The sequence below is a fragment of the Zerene cesonia genome, chromosome 1 (assembly GCF_012273895.1).
Source record: "Zerene cesonia ecotype Mississippi chromosome 1, Zerene_cesonia_1.1, whole genome shotgun sequence".
In the NCBI taxonomy this organism is placed as follows: Eukaryota; Metazoa; Arthropoda; class Insecta; order Lepidoptera; family Pieridae; genus Zerene; species Zerene cesonia.
The window spans coordinates 7,849,288-7,870,388 of record NC_052102.1 but is presented as its reverse complement, the minus strand read 5'-3'; the positions used below and the strand labels follow the sequence as shown (position 1 = coordinate 7,870,388).

The 21,101-nt window shown below is 31.2% G+C and overlaps 2 protein-coding genes across 3 annotated transcripts in view; both read left to right on the top strand.

Annotated features, from left to right (window-relative positions):
* The first annotated feature begins 315 nt into the window (after window positions 1–315).
* On the top strand, window positions 316–8,806 carry LOC119840400 (polycomb protein Asx). Of its 2 annotated transcripts, XM_038367000.1 has the most exons (7): window positions 316–2,768; window positions 2,932–3,000; window positions 3,163–3,236; window positions 3,316–3,734; window positions 3,873–4,089; window positions 4,783–4,893; window positions 5,475–8,806. In XM_038367000.1, exons 1-7 carry the CDS (start codon window positions 647–649, stop codon window positions 5,619–5,621), a joined length of 3,159 nt encoding a protein of 1,052 aa, XP_038222928.1. In that variant the 5' UTR covers window positions 316–646; the 3' UTR covers window positions 5,622–8,806. The 2 variants fall into 2 exon arrangements, with proteins under 2 accessions (XP_038222928.1, XP_038222936.1); XM_038367008.1 differs by lacking the exon at window positions 2,932–3,000.
* A 1,136-nt stretch (window positions 8,807–9,942) lies between these two features.
* LOC119840460 (abhydrolase domain-containing protein 2) overlaps window positions 9,943–21,101 on the top strand; it is a 17,994-nt gene continuing 6,835 nt past the window's right edge. Inside the window, exons 1-4 of the mRNA XM_038367089.1 lie at window positions 9,943–10,259; window positions 13,785–13,957; window positions 16,590–16,757; window positions 18,733–18,916. Of these exons, the coding sequence (XP_038223017.1) occupies window positions 10,105–10,259; window positions 13,785–13,957; window positions 16,590–16,757; window positions 18,733–18,916 (680 nt within the window). The 5' untranslated portion in view covers window positions 9,943–10,104. The remainder of the gene's footprint in view (window positions 10,260–13,784; window positions 13,958–16,589; window positions 16,758–18,732; window positions 18,917–21,101) is intronic.

Sequence of the window (21,101 nt, the reverse complement as noted above, 5' to 3'; positions counted from 1 at the left end):
TTTTAAATAAAACTAGGCAGGTATTTCAATTTAATGTTTCTTAATTATGTTCTGTTTATGAAGATGTGCTGCGCGCCGCAAACGACAGGAATATTATTTTTACATAACTTTATTTCCATTCTGTCTCGGTACCAGCCACCTAGTTTAGTAAGATTAAAAATATTTGTGAACCACTCTATCTAACTATCGATAAGTTGTCATTTTACTTTCATAATAGATGTTTTAATATTTTGTTCACTTTTATAAAACAATAAAAATATGCAACCTTTTTTTTTTAATAATCTTTATCACTTGAAAAGGAACGTAACCAATCGGGATCCATTTTCTGTTGTTGTGACATTTTGGATTTTGCTGTATTCGGGTTTCAGTACCTACCTACCTAAAACTAAACCTCTTGCAGGGAAGTGGGACTTTGTGAAAAGAATTTGCAATGGAATGAATTGTTTATTATCCGTATTTATATTCATTTAAATATAAAATAGTGATGAATAGGCACACCAATGACTTATGAAAGAAATGTGATTTACGCTTTCAGAATATACACAATGGGTTGAAAAAGCAACTGTGTGCGGCATTTACTCTTCACTTTTTGTACACGTTACTTTACAGATCTATTTCACAATCGTTTAGTTTGAATTTATCGAAAATGGAGTTAGATGTATCACCCGTCGAAAGTATGGACATGGAATATTCAGACAATTCCTCTGATAATAAATACTTGACATGCAGTACGAATGAGCAATATACTGTCATTCGCATTCCACAAGATAATGAAAAGCCTAGTAAACATTCCTCTAAAAAACAGTCGAAACGAAGAAAAAAAAGTTCAAACCACTCCAGGCCTTTACCAAGAATCATAGTAAAACCTTTGCCTCCACCTCCACCGACCGAAAACAGGGAATGGACGGCCGCTTCAACATGTACTGAACCATCTTCATCAAATAAACCATCAACAATGCGTGAAGTGCTGGCTAGTATACCAGGATTTTGTTTAAAACCAAGAAAAAGAAGTGGAAAGAAACTGTCCACAGCCGCCCAATTACAACAAACCAGAGAAGGTTGTATTGACTTAGAAACACCCGACTCTATACTTGTTAATACTAATATTAGGCAATTATTGAATAAACATACATTTTCACTATTGCCTCCTTTGTATCAGTGTAAACTTGGACAATTACTTCCTAACGTTGATAGGATCAGTTCTTCCGGAAGGTTAAGTTCATCTAGTCTTAATAATGAGTTTTTTGCCCGTGCTTGCTTGGAATGGCAAGAAGGTCTTTCAGGAGGTGAATTTACACCAGAAAATCAGCAGAAAATGAAGACTGAAGCAGAAAAAGAAAAAAGTAAGATTGATCCTTGGAAGCTTAAGCATTTTGAGCCATTTTGGGGTGAAAAATCAAGAAAAGAAAAATCTTCATCAAATGTAAATTCAGAACGGCCATCATTAAAAACCACAATCAAACTAAGACCAACAGCATCAATAACTAGCAGCAGTACTGTACCAAAAGTTAAAAAAAGTAAATCATCAAGTAACAGCAAGAGAATGCGCTCTGTTGGAGCTGTGACACGCTCCTCCGCAAAAGTTGAAGAAAATGATGAAGAATGTAGTATAGCAACTAACAAAACTGCAGCTCCAATACCAGATTTGTTGCCTATTAAAAATGCTAGGGGGCACAATCATGGCTATGTTGAATTTCCAATGGATTTTAGTTTTTCAGATTCATCTGTAGCTAGAACTGATGACACTGTGTCAACTACACCTGTTGATCCTCTTCTACTTCCAGATAGTGAAAGTGAAATTAAACAAGATCTAGATATGACTGTAGTCAAAATAGAAGAAAGTAGTACATCAAAAGATTATGAAGAAGATAAGTGCAATGATTCAGATACTAATTTTGCTGAATGTAATAAAAGATTAAGCAGTGACGATGAAGAGTATAGATTTTCAAAAAGATTAAGGTATGAAGAAGATCCTACAACTCCTAAACACTTTGAAGAGGTAAAGTGCACAGCTTCTGATAATGAATCTCTTGAATGCATAAAGAGAATAAACAATGATTGTGATAAATACTCATTTTCTAAGAAAATAAGATTTGAGGCTAATAATGCTTTCATTACAAAGCATGCAGAAAAACCAACAAATTGCAATGGTTCTGATATAGACACTAATGAAAATGCAGACCAATTATATCAAAACAATGATAATGATTACCCAGACCATGATATAGGTGACACAAATAGTGAAGACAGCAAGGCTACTACATCTGCTTATGAGTATGATGAGCGAAGTGTTTCTTCTATATCCAGTTTAAAAATAGAGGCCCACCTTAATAATGTTTCTATTGTCAATGAGACCAATGACAGTGAAAGAGAATATGAAGTAAAACATGCTCAAGAAAGCACTAGCACTGAAAGAGAAACAAGTGAAAACAACAGAAATAAATTTGTACCTGAACTATCTGAAAACAGTGAAAATGTTTACCTTAATGACATTCCTGCACAACCTAAAACATCTCCAAAAAGAACTAAAGATGAAGTAGATGATGAATCCTATGAAAATATTGAAATGATAAAAGATGCTGATGATAAAACCCTTGTTCATCAGAATGTAGAGGGAATAGACTTGCAAAATGATGATACTGAAACTGTTCATAAGTCTCCTGATAAATGTAAAGGTTTACAAGATGCTCCCAACTACTATGATGAACACTTTAAGGATGCAGAGTCATTTATTTTAGAGACTGGTGGCTTACCTATTATTTCATCTCGTAAGTAAAAAAATCATATTAAGTGCCTATACTTATACATCATATCCACTTTATCTAAATTAAAAATTAAAAAAATGAACATTGTAATATTTAATATCTTCACATAAATTTTCACAATTGAACATTATTCTGTTCCATTATAAATCAATCTTAAATATTTCAGAGAGTGAAGATGTAAAATATACATCCCAGCCTAATTTTATGGAACTGACATCTTACATGAGTGAAACAAGTAAGTTTTATTCAGATGACAATTGCAGAATAAAAACATATGTAGGTAGTTGTTAATTTGTATACCAATTTGTCAGTTACAAATCTTTAAGTCAAACTAGCATTTGAATTTCTTTTACTTTACTGAAGATATTTTTTTATGATAGTGAAATTTTATTTTTAGATGCTACTGCAATAGTCACAATGCCCATGACACAGACCACTTCTTTGCCAATGATGGAGGTGACAAATACATCTGTAAGTTTGGCTTTATTATTTCGACATTTATCAATAAAAAAAAATTATCACAGTAATAAGGTTTATTAACTTTTTACAGATGGTATCATACCCTGAAGACATGCATGACCCTGCCAAACCTAAGAACTCTTCAATTTTATGGAAAACTGAAAATGAATGGGTAAACAATGAAAACATTATAACATTACATAACTTTTCTAACATGAACACAGATAGTGCAAAATATGTAAGTGAAGATTCAAAAACAAGTATAGAAGATGTAAATATAAATGATGAGAATTGTATGTTTAAAGAGGAGAGAGATGCCAATTTTAATATGGAGTCATCAAATTCATCGGAGAGTTGTCAATCAATGAAAGATACATTAAAGCAAGAATCAGAAGCAGTACCTAATCTAGTGTCTAGTACAACTGTGGCAAATCCACAAGTGAATTCGTCAGTGACACACACTGTTAGATCTTCTGGAAAGAAATCAAAATCTGGAAAAGAGTCAAGCAGGTAAAAATCTGTTATCTGTATAAATATAAATATATGATTTGCTCAGTTTTAAAATAATGTCATTGAATTGTTGTTGTATTAACATGATAAGTATCTACTAAATGACTCCTTGAAAAAATGTATTCACATTTTTTCAAGGAGTCGCAGCACAAATAAAGTACCACCAGGGGCTGTAAACCTAGAACGGAGCTATCAGATATGTCAAGCTGTTATTCAGAACAGTCCAAACCGTGATGCCCTGCGGAGTCAATTGAGGCCTCCTCCAGCGCTACTGACGAGACCCACACGGCAACCTCGGCCACCACCTCCTGTTCTAGTTAGACAAGTATCTGGAGCTGTTATACAACACAATGAGGTAATACACTCCAGCACTTATTAAAATTCCATGCTTATACACTATTGTCTATGAAATATCATTGTTGTTATTTTCTGGTTGTTATTGAATTTTACTTTAAATTGTTCAAAAATTTGCTTAATAAAAATGTTTTGATGAGCCTCTGATGATGATTATTTAATCACATTCTCGATATGTTAGGCTTATTGTAGCTTTTAAATGAATTTTTTACCATAGACTCTACATGTCATTCACATGTGTGCAACAATGTCCTTGGAGCCTATTCATTGTGGTCATCTGCTTAATTAAACTGTAATTTTGCATTCTGGGTGAGGTTGTAAGAATGGGAGGTAATTGAGAGGTGTTGCTTTTATATGAAACATTACATTATTATATGGCAAACATCTCAAGTAATATTAAATGGACATTCTTATATCTATTTCAAATTAACTGAATAAATTCAAACTCAAACATTTATTTACAACAATAGGACATGGTAGAGAAGGGAAACAATAATGCCAATTTCAATCTCATTTTGGGTATTCATTCAAATTCTAAAATATAGTATACATTATCCAAAGTAATTCTATGCAGGTGTCCAGAAATTTATATTAACTCAGTTTATTAAAAGTGTAGTTGCAATCTAGGTTAAGAATATTATGTAAAAAGTACATTCTAGTTTATATTTTAACCAAATTCAATTGTTCATTCCAGATAAATGAGAATCGACCAAACAACATGGGTCAATATATTCTAGTTCAAAGAACTCCAAACGTTGCACCTCGAGCATCAAGTGCGCCACCCACCAATCAGAATATAAATATTGTAAGTAGTTGCTTGCCCTAGAAAATGTTTATCCCTTGACCAGAACATTTCATTTATATAAACAGTGATTGCTATGCTATAAGAAAATGTGTATGTGGGTTCTACAACAATGATTAGTTATCAACGTTATTCTCAAGTAATGGAGGAGAAGCTATAATACACAAATTAAAATTCATTCAAACTGTTTTTAGCCATTTTGGAGTTATAAATAGTGTAAATAACAAATACACTTAAAAGTTACGCCATTATTTTGTGACGATTAACACCATTTATTGTATTTAATAAAATTATTTCAATAATTTTTTATTCTTACAATTGTCTATATATTTGATTAAATATAAATAGGATAATCACTGAAATACTTTACTTTTATAAATTCGAGAGTGTTTGTAATATTTTCACGATTTAACAAGCATTTTCATGAAATTATAAATGAAAATGTTTGAACACCAAACTATTTGTTTTTAAAAATGGTTTTTTCAAAAAATGGTCCCCAAAGGGAAGAGGCTACAGGTATTTCTCGTGTTTTTGTTCGCCGGTTTTCGCTCGGCGTGATTTAAGTGACAAGTATTTTTTTACAGAATGTAACACGATGCAGAAGTGTGGGCGCTGACGATTCTTGCGTCTGCAACTTGCGCGCAATGATTCTGTGCAAGAAGTGCGGTGCCTTCTGCCACGACGACTGCATCGGATCTGCGGAACTCTGCCTCACCTGTCTTATACGCTGACCACTGGAGCTTCTCCGAATACCTTGCCATATCCAAGCAATAGACTGATAATAATTTTACTTTTGTGTTAGGAGTGCAGTGATACGTTGGACTGAAAGTGAATTATGAAGCCAAATGGAATGTAATGTGGTTGTATGAACGGTGGTGCTAAATGATTTAAACATGTCAAGTCTTCACTTATTTTCAGGAACATTTTAGAACGGAGAGTGGCATGTAGATCAGGACTGTCTCTGAGACACGTTTTAATTATATTTCAGTGAAAAGTGTGTAAATAAATAGTATCATTTTGATAATAATCATTAGAGAGCAAGTGCAGTAATTTTTATTAATGAGCAAATTATCCTACAGTGCTATGCTGTGGGATGCCTAGGTGCAGTACTAAATGTAAAAGATATATTTATACATTGTATATTTCAAATAAATTGTATCTTTGTTAGCAATACCTAGCTTGTGGATGGATACATATTATGTATAATAAATTGTTTCATATATATAGTATGATCATAAATTAACAAAATTGTACTGGAAATATTTATACATGTGCACAAATGTTTTGTAGTGATATTTTTTAATAAAAATAGGTTATGTATGTAAATTTCACATTCGGATACAGCTATATAAACTTATTATGGTTCTGACAGTGAATGATTATGCACCGAATCATTAATATATTTAAGATTTATGTTTGAATATCTAGTTATTAGAATAAGACAGTATATTTTTGCCATTTTCTTATAATTTTGAAACATCACAAGTTTTAAGTTTTCACTTCTTTTTCATCTTAATAATGGTATCAGGTATCAAATCGAAGCTATAAATAATAGCAATTATATAAAATTAAAGTGGCTACTGAAAATACGATTGTGCAAAGCTGTAGCATTGTTTAGCTTCAAAATCTGTCAGGATAAACGATTTTGTTTTGAAATATCCAAATATCATTTCATATAATGTTACAAAATCTTCTTCATTTTTTTTTTGACATTGAATGTAAGGAGAATCTATTGTCTCTGCTGATTTAAATTAATAATAAGTGTTTAAAATTACGTTTTTTCTACTGGTTTCTTTATGTTTTGTAAGTGTATGTACAGATATTTATTGTCTTGAGAAGGCTGATGAATGTAACATCGGATATAGTTTTAAGTGATCGTGTAGATTTAAATATATAATTGAAGCTATCTTTGAATATTTACAATCCTCTGAATTTTTTTTCAATTTAAGGTTAGGTTTTTTTTAATTAAAAATGCTAAGATATATGGAACTCAGTTTTTAATACAAAGTTTAGTGTACATTTAACATATTTTGATAGTTGCACACATGTATTTGTATTTGTCCTTATTTATAGTACAGAAAATTGCTCATTGTGGTTTATAACCTATGTCTCTTATATTTAAATAATGACTACAAATTATTTTACTATAAAAGTAATAATAACTTTAGCATACTAATAAACTCGCAAAATATTCTATTAATGAAAATAAGTTTTGTAATTCTTATTTTTGGATAATAATAGACTGAGGTTGATGTGGATTTTCATACTTGCAAATTTTTTATACTAAAAATGCTTTTTTGAAAGTATTGCTACATACTTTCATGAATAAATAGGTACTAAACTAATTTTGCCTGACTCAATTTTATCAAACGATTTTGTCAAGCCAAAAGGTGTGCGCTAACATGTTTTGTCCCATATTGTTAGAAATATGCATATTTTTCATATTGTATAGGTGAGCAATAAATACGTTAAGATATAAATTTGTTTCAATATATGAATTACGAATCGTTAACATGCTTGCGCCATTACCAGCCGAGTAATCAAATATCAAATCGGAAGCGTTTTCCCGTCTTATTTACATTTCAATTCATTGCAGGGGGGGGCAATTTCCATTTTTTTTTTGATTGAAGACAGTTATTTATGGCTCACCTGTAACTAATGTGCCATTTTTATAAAAAATATTTAAGAACGGAGAACTTGCGGCTTTCTGCATATTATACAAATATTTATACCCTAGGCTAAGCTATGTGAACATTAGCATCTACATAGTATTAAAATTGTCACATTCAAATTTTGAAACTGATAAATTATTTCATATCTTTTTTGGTAACATATATTATCATTTTTAGTAGGCACGTTTTGTAGCTTCTCTTTCAAGCGTTTTTTTATGTTGAATTTATTAAAGTGTATTTTTTACAATACGAAGTTATTTTATAGTGCAAATGATCGTGAATAGAAAACGGTTTTTGTGTATGTAGTTATAGGGTATTGGTAATTTTATATATGCAGTAAATATATATTTTTGCGAAGTGGATTTGTAGGATTGTCCCAACCTGCGTATTTTTCCTTTTTCGTCCCTCTGCTATTATCATCGTAACACACTATTTTCAACAACGATCATAGTATGTTTTATGTACTAGATACAATCAGTTTTAAATTATACATATTCCAAGAAACTTTGGATTATATTTCCTCCATTAATATTTTCAAACTATATCAAGGTACTCGCTGCTACTCTTTGGATCCCTCCACTTAAAATTATATCTCACCCATACTGATAGGTACACGTACTACATTGTCTTGCTTGGAATATTAGTTTTTTTTATAGCAAATTTGCTGAAAATATTAGTATGGAAACGTGGTTTATGTTATTTTATTAATACAAAAATGAGCATTATTATAAAAATGTTCATAGAAACAACGTCAATGTCGACACATTTAATTTTATATTTAAAATATCTAGCGTTTTTTTATTATAATATACCTACATACAATAATAAATAGTGCTCAGTAAATCATCTAAACTCTCAATTAATAAATATATCAAATCGATATCAACTTTTACTAATATTTAATCACATAAATTTTGGGGCATACTTATATATTAATTAACATGGACCGTTCATTGAGAACGAGATTTCTTTGTTGACACCATGAACCAGCTAATTTATTCATCGTCAAAATAAGGTATATAATTAAACATTTTCATTTGAAAATATTGAAGGGTTTTGCTCCACTCGACGGAATTTATTAGAAAACCACATAGGTTTATCGGATTATGTAAAACACTAATAGTTCTATTTGAGTTTTTACATCATACATTTATTATGTACAAAATTCGCAATTGTTATTTATTGGTATAAGTTAATTTAAGCACATGAACACTTTCTCTAATTAAAATTATGTTCTTTAGAAATTTAGTGTTTTATTTTTGTACTCTACCTAAAAGAATGACCTATGAGACCTATGTATCTATCTATATATATTATGATTGTTTGGTATTAAAGGGACTTTGACTAGAAGATCAAATTTGATTATGATCAAAAAGAGAAAATATGTGCATATCAAACCGTGACAGAATTTTCGAAATCGTTACAATAGCTCTTAAAATTCCCGTGTTCAAACAAACAAACTCTTCATCTTTATATTATTGGTATAGATGTATATTGCCCATTACTGTTTATCAATATATGTAAGTGCTATGTACCACCTACAACCTACCAGCTACCTATAATTTTTTTTATGCTACTTACTATATACTAGCTTGCCGCCCTCGACTTCGCATGCGTCTTCAACTAAATTCCCTAAGAGAGTGAGACCTTTCATCGCGTTAAAATTATGATGTTCTATTGGGACATGAAAGAAAGAACAAGACTTTAGAAAGGGAACTAGGAATTTGGGAAAATCCTGAAATTTATCTTTTCCTTAGACAACGCGGGGGATGCCGCAGTAAGAAAGTTTGTAATATGATATTTAATATATATATATATACCTATATATATATATATATATATATATATATATATATATATATATATATATTAGTTTGGATGAACTTACGAGCAGTTTGAATTTGCATCCATTAAATCCATTCATATTATTGAATCTGTTGCTTTTAAATCATTTTTAATGTCCATTATCAAATTCAGTGTTTTAATTTAGGAATAGTGTGTTGTATAGTTCTTGACACGTATATTGAATCATTCAATTTTTTACTTTAAATACCAATTGAATGCTATACTGTATCTATATAATGGAATATTTTACTTGGTATACATTCATATTATTTTCGTAATAGCAATACATACTAAGTTACTTCAATTTATATAGAAGCAATTCACAATTTATTCTGTCAAATGTGTACATAAACAAAACCATAGAGAACAATACACGTGTCGTATGAAATTAACCAATCAGAATAGAACCATCTTGGAGGTTTCCCTAAGTAAACCAATAAACACCCTAGATGTATGCAAGCTTCTAGAACCTGAAAGATGATTCAACATTGACATAAAAATGTCAAAGTTGCAGTTTGACAAGTAGTCAAATAGTGTTTTTTCTATGGCAGTTGAGCGAAATATTGTTATGGAAAGTAGCGTGTGTCTGCGTTTCTACGCTCTACACCGCTGAGCTTGAGAATTACTTTCATATTTAAAATGAAATTGTAATTTTATTATGTAGAGATCCCGTCTATATTATATTTATGCTCCAAAAATGTCGACAGTGCTTTTGGCCGTAGTTGCTGTGATCTTGTGTGTACTTTTCCGAATTTTGAATGTGAATAGTCAACCTCATAAGCCTCTTATTTATGGCCGAGATAAAAATTTCATTGAAAATATTCTATTCATTGCTCCGTTTTTGAATGAACCGTAAGTAACATTTTTATTATATATTGTGTTTTTATAGACTTAATTCCTTTAAAATATGAAGCATTCCTATAATTTTTTATCATCAATTAACAACATCATTTAGCATTAAAAGAAATAGTCTTTAGTCAAACATGAATTTATTAAAGGTAGGACGAACAGGTAGGAAGGTGTGATATTAGCTATAAACGAAGATTTTGTTCTAATGGTATTATTTTATTCAAACAAATTATACAAATTTATTTTTACCTCCTACCTATTATAACAGATTGATGCCTTATGGATTCTATCAAAAAAAAAAAAAAATTAAGAATCTAACTGGAACCTTTGGCTTCACTTGCATGGTACCTTATGGTTAATAATTACAATTATGGTTAATGTAGACTGGATTCTATCTCTGTACCAAATGTCATACAGATTCCAACTGAGGTTTTCATGTGAAAGAGTAACAAATAAATGTATGTAACATTCTTACAAATCTTTAGGGTATACAGTAAAACCAATTTAATGTTGGTACAGGTTTTATGTGACTTTATTTTAAATAATTTAGAATGAGTTATGCAATGCAACTAACATGTTCTTATTATTACTTGTATGATATTAACTTTTAAACACTCAGCATATATTCATTATCAAGTATTACAGGTTGATATCTCTCAGAACTGTGTAGATTGATCAAGTGGGTTGTAAAATAGGTATTTCAGTATTAATAGCTGTTAAAATGAATAAAAATCCTTAAATAACTTTTATAATTACATACAATAAAATTTCCCAGTTATTTCTTTTCAATTATTAGCTGTGGTATCAGGCAGGGCCTGGAATGTTGGAGACCTTCATTGTATTAGAAGATAGGGTTCATTTTCACAAGTCTTAATGATTAAACAACCTATAAACAAAAAGTAAAAGTTGTATAAGTACATGTTCTTACATCTTGTTACAATTATCATTTAAATTGAGAGATTATACATATATATCCTATCTTTCACAATTATATTGAAATAATAATCAAATGTTATGATGCTGCTCAATTGACATATGATATGTTTGAAACATGTGACCACTCTGTTGAACTACATTCAATTTATGCACAATTGACTTCAATTTAAGTATACTTTTGCATCTTTAAGAGAACATTTACAATTTTTTTATTAGGAATGTAACATAAGGATTTCCAGTTTTTCATTTGTAGCCCACCACTTCAATTCAAAATTATGAATGATTTAATATAAAACGCAATGCAACATAGTGTGAATTTTTATTTCACATTAAAGTATAATTGTTTATTACACTATGCCTGCAGGAATATCTGTGAGGTTATTTTTTAACATACTTTTTTTTAGCTTCACTTGTATTTTTATAGTACCCAACTCCTTCTGACTTGATTTTGACCTTAAAGAAACAAATTTAAATCACAATTTATACACTCAACAAGGATCAGTGACAGTACAATAATTTCTTAATTTTATCTTTTATCTTGTTTAAAATAGATGTAAGAGTGAGGTAGACAATTTATTGAAATTTATCATTGAAGTGTTTGTAAGTTTTTTTGGTAAACTTTATTTTCTTTTCATTTCTTATCGATAAATGTAACTTGTATCATAGAACAAACATCATAAAAAATAATATAAAAAATAGTATAATCTGTATATGTTTTTAGTTCATTTATTGCTTAATTTTTTATCCTTATTATGCTCGGAAAAAATATATGCGATTCACTTAATCGATCGAAGTTTATCGAATTTATGAAAAATGTAAAGTATAGAAATATTCGATCGTGGGTTGGGATTCGAGCCGCCATACAAGGCGACATCTTAACACCAATTAATTTTAATCCTTAATCTTTAAATCCTTAAAAATTACATTTAAATGTATAAATGCTAACAAAAGAGAAATCGCTAGTTATTCAATTACTATTCTGCTAAAAGAAAAATTTGCTAAAGAATCAGAATGATTGCCCAAACTTTAACATGGATTATCCTTCTTCTGTAAGGATGTGTGTGTGTTTGTTGCTCTTTCACGCAAAAACTACTGAACCGATTGCAATGAAATTTGGTACATAGACAGCTGGACAACTGGAATAACATATAGGCAACTTTTTATTCCGATATTCCTACGGTATACAGACTTACGCGGGTAAAACCGCGGGGCGCAGCTAGTATTTTATATTGTCAACACATACAATTTTTTCTGTTTTTTTTTTTACTGCAGTGGCCATGGTTTTGTATATGTTACTCAATTGTGAATAGGCTAAAAAGGATGTTATCTAATACTACATGAGATGATATACTGCTGTCACTGTCTCAGCGTCATGTTCATCGAATAACTGTTTCTGCTTGTATCCTGTAAAATTTCATTTCATATAAAAAAAATAATCAATTACCTTTAATATTAAATATTCATTTTGTTTAATATCTTATATTTAAAAGTAGATATTTGTTGCAAAAAAAAACTGAAGTAATTTCAAATACATTTATAAGTCTTCCATTGCTTTAGCTATTGTATAATTAAAATTGTAGACTGTAATGGAAGTCGAATGTCCTCGTGCAATAGACATACATATTCTATTTAAATTGTTATTGTATTCATTTCTATAAACTCAAGTGTAGTTTACATACCTTCACTCTTAGTTTAGTCAGATTTATGTTTACGTTCAAGCAGATGTCTTAAATACTCTTAAAAACGCGGAAATATTAGTCTAACGACGCCCACGCACTGGGTTGGGCTGAGTTTGTGATTGATATTTGTAAGATCCTAATGGTTAATCCTAATGGTTGCAGTTCAACATAACTTATAAATTGAACTCTATCATTATCATCAACATGCTTCTGTCCCCACTGCAGGGACACAGGCGTCATATGAGTGTTCAGTCCATAATGGAAAATGTGGGTTGGCCTGCCGCGCGGAACTTCTTGGACGTTTCAGTTTCCACAACAACCAATTCGAATAATTTAAAACGTAATTTTCTGAAACTGCCTTGAAAGTAAAATCGTTTATTTGGATAACAATTAATACTACAAATAATGCGTCCTAACTTCGCCTAGCATTTTAATTACTTAACTAAAAAAGTTATAATTATAAAACTATAGCTAATAGTTATACATACGGTGTCGCGGACTTTTTTGATGAGTTCCATCAATATGCAGATACAGGAGTACAACATTTCATTTGTAAAAATATTGTCAATGTTTATTACAGCCTACGCCAAATTTCATTTATCTTTAGTAATTTTTTCGAGAACTTGGTGCACATTATTGCAAGTTTCGTTGAGATCTCTACTTAAAAAAAAAACAACCTATGACGCTTAGAATTAAGAATTAATTGTTACTAACAAAATGAGTCTGAGTTGCTCGAAATTAAATAAAAATAAAAAAAAAAAAAATTAGCCTTGGCTAGGAACGATTTTTATTGGCTAATGATTGTCTAAAATGGGTGTAACTATCATAAATTCACATTTCACCTCTTTTTAATCTTGGTATAGATAACGATGTCAATAGTTACATCAAATTAATATAATTCGTCTTGTTACAGTTACATACCGACACGACTATGGGGATTCAGCGGCCACGTGCAGACTATCCTGCACAGTCTGATTGGTCGTGTCCGTTGTCCTTGGCCGATTGGAGCTAGAATATCCCTTATCTTGCCCGATCGTTCTACTCTCACTTACGATTTGTATGAACCAGTCGGTGCTGAACATGAAGGTAAGATATCTATGGAAATTTCTACTATAATGATATAAGAGGAGACGTAGGCTTTACGGAGAAAAACATAAATCGTTTACAATTTTCTTTACAAATAATTTACACTCCGGTGTTGCTTATGTTTATGTAAATAGAATTATCAATTAATTGTCTAGTAGTCTGTTTAGAAATAATTTTACCCCAGAAGGATAAATCGAAAAGAAAAATTGCATTTATAAATAAATCGATTCGAATCGGCTTCATTGAATAAAAGTTCGTAATTTATATGTATGTACTAGAGATGCCACGAATAGTTGATTGGCCGAATACCGAATACCGAATATTCGGCAACGCTGTCGGCCGAAGCGCCGAATATTCGGTGGATGCTTGTCGGGGGCGCGTACGCTGGAATAAGACAAGTAAAAACCTGCTTTCTTCGTTGCGTGGCGCGGCAGGAGATCGATGGCTATTTGTTTCAATTCAATTGCGAGTAAATCACGTCAAGGATAGTCGCCTAGATAGGAAGACCGAGCCTTACAAGTGGTGGTTAGCAAAAACAATACCCAAACATTTCGAAATTTGCTAAAGTATATCTTTCTTCTCCTGGAAGTAGCGTGTATAGTGAGAGGTTATTTTCTGAGGCTAGTATCATTTACGATGAAAAGCGTAGTCGTTTGCTACCAATAAATGCTGAAAAGCTTGTTTTTATCCATCACAACTTACCACTGATCAATTTTAATTACTAAAGAGTTGTAATTTGGAAATAAATAGATAATTTTGAGTAATATGATGTGTCTTTTTTTCATTGATTTGCTATTCGGTATTCGGCCGAATAGTACGTATTATTCGGCCGAATACCGAATAGTTGAAAAGTGGCCGAATAGGCCGAATACCGAATAGCTGCCGAATATTCGTGGCATCTCTAGTATGTACCTATAGCTCATTGATTTCTGCTTGAAAGTGTTGATTAGTGAGGAAGTAACAGTTACCGACATTTAATTACGTATTTACGTGGTGCATAATATAAATACAACGCTTATTTCCGGATTTTTATATAAAAATGTAATGTAAAAAATTACAAGAGGAAAAATTGATATGATCTGTGTGAGCAAAAACACTTGTACTGTAGGTGGTTTTGATTGAAAAGTTAGAACTATTAATGAAATAACTTTTTTTCAGTCAATTCAATATTCTAAAATTGAAACTCTCACAATACATTTTTATTATATTATCCAATTTTAACTTAACGGCATGGAAAGTTGAAAGACTTGATTAACCAAAGTGCTGTGTTTCATAAGCCAGTCGTATTTTGAAGGTTCATTAGCTCGGCCATAGATAGTATAATACCATACTAGAGACCGCATGCGCAGATAAATTGAAAAATCTGTTTATTTCTTGTACGCTCGCCTGGTCTAGAACCTCTATGATTTTAAGTCCGAGGTCCCCACCACTGAGCCATTTTTAATAACATCGCCGCTGTTACATTATGTTAAATCGTGAGGAAACCGGCATGCCCAAGATCAAAACTTCGACGACATGTGACATCTGCCAAACCACCCTTGGCCAGCGTGGTCCGAGCAATGGAATCATGTATGGGCTGATTATGATACTGATGATGATAATATAAGAGACTCTGATTTAATATGCTATGATTTTGGGATATTAACTATAATTCACATATAGTTAATGATATAATTGTCTTCAAATTATAATTATCTGTTATAAAATTATTTTACCTCTATTAGTTTAATCATGAGCTCTTAGATTTCTAAATAACCATAACTGTATCAAGTATGAACCTATTAAAAAATACAATATATTGCATATTTTACACATTCGCAGCTAATTAAGTAAAAAATCTAAATCGAGCAAAGCTAACAAGTTAAATTAATTAACCTTTGTCTTTGACAAGCTACTTACACGCGACCACGGCCCTCGACCCACCTACGTTTACCGGTATAGGTAGTAGACCTACTAGTCAATTTCCTAATACCAGCTAATGTTACAATGTGAAGGTCTCTAGCCCTACGCATATTAAGTAAAGGTCTGATATGATTTTTCAACTATGTTTGAGACGGTTTAGTATGTAATTTAATAATGTTTGGCTTTGCGCCTTCTTCTATAATCGGACTATGCAACAATAAAAAAAAATATTCTTCTTGAGATTAGAGCGTTCAAACAAACAAAGTCTTTAACCTCATATAATTAGTATAGATTGAAAAACAATTATTTTATCTTAATTTAATACATTTATAGTTCACTATACGAACAGTTGTCAATGCTACGAATCGAAATTAGGACGTGAGATAGTCAAAATAAATAAAAATTTATAAAAAAAAACAATTTGTTTCTGCACCGCATCGGTGTGTGATAAAAATACTTGGAACTCTCCTGATAAGTTAAGAAACCTAGGTCAGGTTTCTTAACTTATCCTTTAAATATTTATAAATTATACGCGCTTTTTTATTGAAATCACATACAATTTAGGCTCTACATGTATCTTGATATTTAGGCATATGAACGAATCAAGTTTTATTAAAATTTCAATCACCTCCGCCTATAACTACAACCATCTATTAGACAATGTTTACAGCTGTAATGTAAACTAATAAAAATGTTACACTATCCCCTAAACAAATACATTTCGGTGCAGATGACGTCACAGTGGCAATCTGTCCCGGCATCGGCAACACATCGGAGAGTGTGTACATACGCACGTACGTGCATTACTCGCAACGTCACGGGTACAGGTGCGCTGTCTTGAACCACATTGGCGCACTCAACAGCGTGCCTGTTACGGGAACTCGGATATTTTCGTATGGTAAGTGCGTGCGTTTGTGTGTTGAAATTATTTATGTGCGTGTTGCTTTTGATTTTAAATTTAGTGGCGGTAGATTTGGAAATTATAATTGCATTAGCGGTTTTAAACTCTTCTTGCGTTAAAAAAAGGAAATATTGACCGCTTCAGATAGTAACCGATTGGTTTTACTGAATACTGAGCTATCATATAGACTATAGTAACAACTTATCACATCTATAATCACAAATCACACACATCTTATCGAACTACTATATAGATATCATTTTACGTTAGCTACCCGTAAAATGCATAGATGTAAAAAATTTCTGCATCTATTTACGGTATATTCATCAAGGAGTCAAGGGACTTCTTTTTTGTGTTAAAAATATGCGAAATCTTCACAATAAATACAGCAAACCTTTCGTCTGATGGTAACATAGCTATGTCATTACAAAAGATATATAGACGCCTATTTTGAATCACTTATCACTGTAAAACATTTTAAAATTGGATATTATACTATCAAAAGCTTTTCTTCGTAGTATTTATAGGATATGCTCTATATCTATTTACTAGACATTTCTAAATTTTAATAAAGTATTCCAATGTATTGCAATACTTTATTAAATTTACCTGTAGGTAAACACTATTCAGACGTATAATTGATCAGATTACATTTTTTGTTCCATATTATGAAGCCTGAAGATATTTTTATTGAGTGATACAGCCTTTTATTGAATATACGTATTATGAGAAAAAATAACAAACGCATTCAATCTTACATTAGTGTAATTTTTGCCACCGCTTGCGATTTGTTAGCAGTTGAAATACAAAGTGGGAATTCAATGTCAATACCATCTCATGCTTATTGGTTATTCTATTAGAGTAACTATATAATGTCTATGATCAAATGATGAATCATTTATTTGCATGATCGGATAGTCTATAATAATTATTTACTTCTCGATGTATAAGTAATGAAATAAGAAAAAAAAAAATTGTTTGTCTACAGAAAATAAACACCTTTCTTACCGGAAGCTCATGTTGATATCTTTTCAAGTTCATGTACTATTTACGTAAGACTATCTTTATACCAATATCCCGGAAAAGGTTAAATATGTAACCTTGTGTTACTGTTTGATGATCCGTAATTTATTTAAAAATTACGACATTAGTTAGGTGTCGATTAAGATGTGATGTCATCCCTCGTAGATCGCATGTATCGACACGCGCAGGCTTGACTCATGCTAACCAAAAGGCTATAATATAATGATTTAGGTGTTGCATTATGTAATTTTTATTTATAGTTCTATGCTTCAAGCATTGGACATATCTTAGTGTACTATCTAAATTTGCTTCTATCAGTTTTAATGGCCGTGACCGATGAATACTCTTCCAATCGATCCTTTTGCCTTTGTTGTTAAAAATAATTTCATGTTTATAATACCGTTCAATGCATATTTGCACATACGAGTATCTATAATACATCATTGTACATAAACAATCGTCTGTATTTGATTTTATTTGTTTCATTCAATTAGGGGTAAGGTTTTTTTATAAAGCTTTTGTTTCGATCACATAAGAATAATTTTGTTGAGAAATAGCTGTGACAAAATGATGAATTCAATTTTATGAGGTCTGATGCTTTTTTTTAATTAAAAACCAAGAAGTGTTAAATGTTAGTATTCCAACGGTAAACATACTTTCACTCGGCGCTAGCAATAAGTGAAAAGTTTAATAAGTAACAAAGCAAGTATAGCACGTATGTATCTACGTTTCATAATACGTGCTAATTATTTTGTTTCCTCCACACTGCAGCTCTATTTAACACCGTTCAGCAAATATAGCGCATTCGCAAAATAATTTCCAAATAACACGGCTATCACGTAAGTTAAACATGTCATAGTTATCTACAAGGCTAATGATCTTTTCGTTGTCCGCCTCGCGTAATGTTCGAAACGATTCGATTTATCTCTAAAACTCATTATTGTTTCAGGTCACACAGATGACTTTAATTATATGATAGAGAATCTCATGGAGCGATATCCTAGCACGAAATTGATACTAGTCGGCTTCAGTCTCGGCGGAAACTTGATTACGAAGTACTTGGGCGAGGACAGGAAAAGGCCTACGAATATCATCGGCGGGATCTCAATTTGTCAGGGATATAATGCCATCGAGTGAGTATTGGAAAATTCGAGATACGTACGAGAACTTACAACGAATGTATTTCTGTCTATATGGATAATATTATGGATGAGGTCAAATGGATTCTATTTTTTATGTCTGAGAGAATGAAGAGATTAATTTAAGACTAGAATGAACTATTTTTAACCAATGTATTCTTTACTAGAGGGATATAGCCTACATTTTTCTCCCTGCCGTATTTCAGCAATTTACATAAATAAGATTTTAAAGCAATGGTACATTCACATATTAATTATTTGTCTTAATGTTAGTAATAGGAGATTTATTAATTTTACAAAATAGAAAGAAATTTAGCACGATTGCGTCTTAGCTCTTATATTGTATGTCCTAATCCAGACTAAAAAGAGATAGTCTTTACCAAATTTCATACAGATACCATGAACTGTCGCGTGAAATAGTAACATACTAGTACATCCATCCAATTAACTTACAAGCTTTCACGTTTATAATATTAGTAGGATAATGTTCAACTGTTTATCTTGCTCTGCTTAATTATTGTATAAATGGTTCGATATTCGAGCCGTTTGATAATAATTTTTTGTTTGTAATCAAAACATTGCCAGCCTTACCACGTTGATATGACAATGATAACCTGATGGTCAAGATTTGTATTGGCTATTGGACTTATTACTACAAATTATGTAAGCGAGGGAACACATGAATTATATGATTAATTTGCAAAACACATCCAATGCTTTTGGTTGAACGCTTTACGTTTTAGATAACTAAACAACACATATTTTTCTAAAAAAAAGCGATTTAAATATTATTGCACTAGGGTTTAGATTAAATATTGAAGTAGTAAATATTGGTGAGATGGTAAAATAAGTAAACTAATTCATACATGTAATAATAATAGCAAAAATTGTATTTAGATATGTTACAGAGAAGTTATTAATCTCTTTCTAATGGGGAACCAGTTTAAATTATGCGCGTGTATACTATGTAAATTTTAATCGCAATTTCGTAGCGGTATTTGTTATGCAATATTACAACAGCGCTCTTCCAGACAATTACAATATTGCGTATTGACTGGAAATAAGTTTCCTGATTCCGGTAAAAAATATTCAATGTCGCGGAGTTGAGGAGTGAATCAAATGAAAAAGAATGTTTAATTTATATTGAATTTTGATATCCGTGTCATTCGTAATTTCAGTACATTTGCAATAATTTTCTTCGAAATACTATTTTTTTTTGTAATTTGGTTCTAGCTCATAAAATGTTTTTAAATTAACGCCTCCGTACAACCACGTTGTAGATAAAAATCAATTCAACATCTTATAAGGAGTAACGTCACTATAAATGAGGCTGTATCCTTGCTTTCATATATTCGATATAGCGTCGAATTTCCCCATACTCTCCGTATTTATAAACTGTGGTTTGTAAATATATCGTAGTAGGTATGCATTAGCTTTTCCACTTTAGCTAAGTTCAAGGCCGAACGTCTCAAATTTGTGAATGCTTTAATCGTGTGTATCTAGCCATTATGTGACATCATAAACTTAAATTATGACAGAATAAAGTGATTGTTTAGCCATGTTTCAGTGCAAATTGGGTTTAGCTCGGCGAGATAATTGCCTTAAATATTGATTTCCCGCCAAACCGCAATTATGTATGTGTATCGTATTGCCATTTAAATTAATATGCTTCTTATATTACGTATTTATCATCAGGGAACGAATCTTACAAACTTTTCTCATTTATCTACTTAAATTTTTTGTGTGATCATTATTAAAATATTTATATAGTTTTATAATCTTACGACTCTTGCAGATTCTTATAATGCGTTAATATTCAATATTGAGGTCAAACATGACTTCTATATAAACATTTCATTTATCAGTTGCTATTATTAAATCAAATCCCGCGTTTTTTTTTATTTTTTTTTCTCTCTTCGTGGGAAGAACCTAATATGATAATATATGAATCTGCCTTTAGTAACTCTATACATTACATATAAAAAATTTATGCCAGTTTATTTATTAGAAGAATCAATCTATATGGTCCGATTTTTCCGCTTCAAAAAGACAACTAAGCAATATCAAATTAAAATAGAGTTTTAAGATATGACACAATTTATGAATTAAAAAAGGTTAAAATTAAAAAGAAATCACATTTAGTGCAATGTCGCTCGCCTGGCTTACCTTGAAGCTAATA

Coding starts and splice junctions, on each gene's coding strand:
- LOC119840400 (XM_038367000.1), top strand. CDS start 647: ATGGAGTTAGATGTATCACCCGTCGAAAGTATGGACATGGAATATTCA. Junction 2,769..2,931: donor CTTACCTATTATTTCATCTC/GTAAGTAAAAAA, acceptor TAAATATTTCAG/AGAGTGAAGATGTAAAATAT. Junction 3,001..3,162: donor ATCTTACATGAGTGAAACAA/GTAAGTTTTATT, acceptor TTTTATTTTTAG/ATGCTACTGCAATAGTCACA.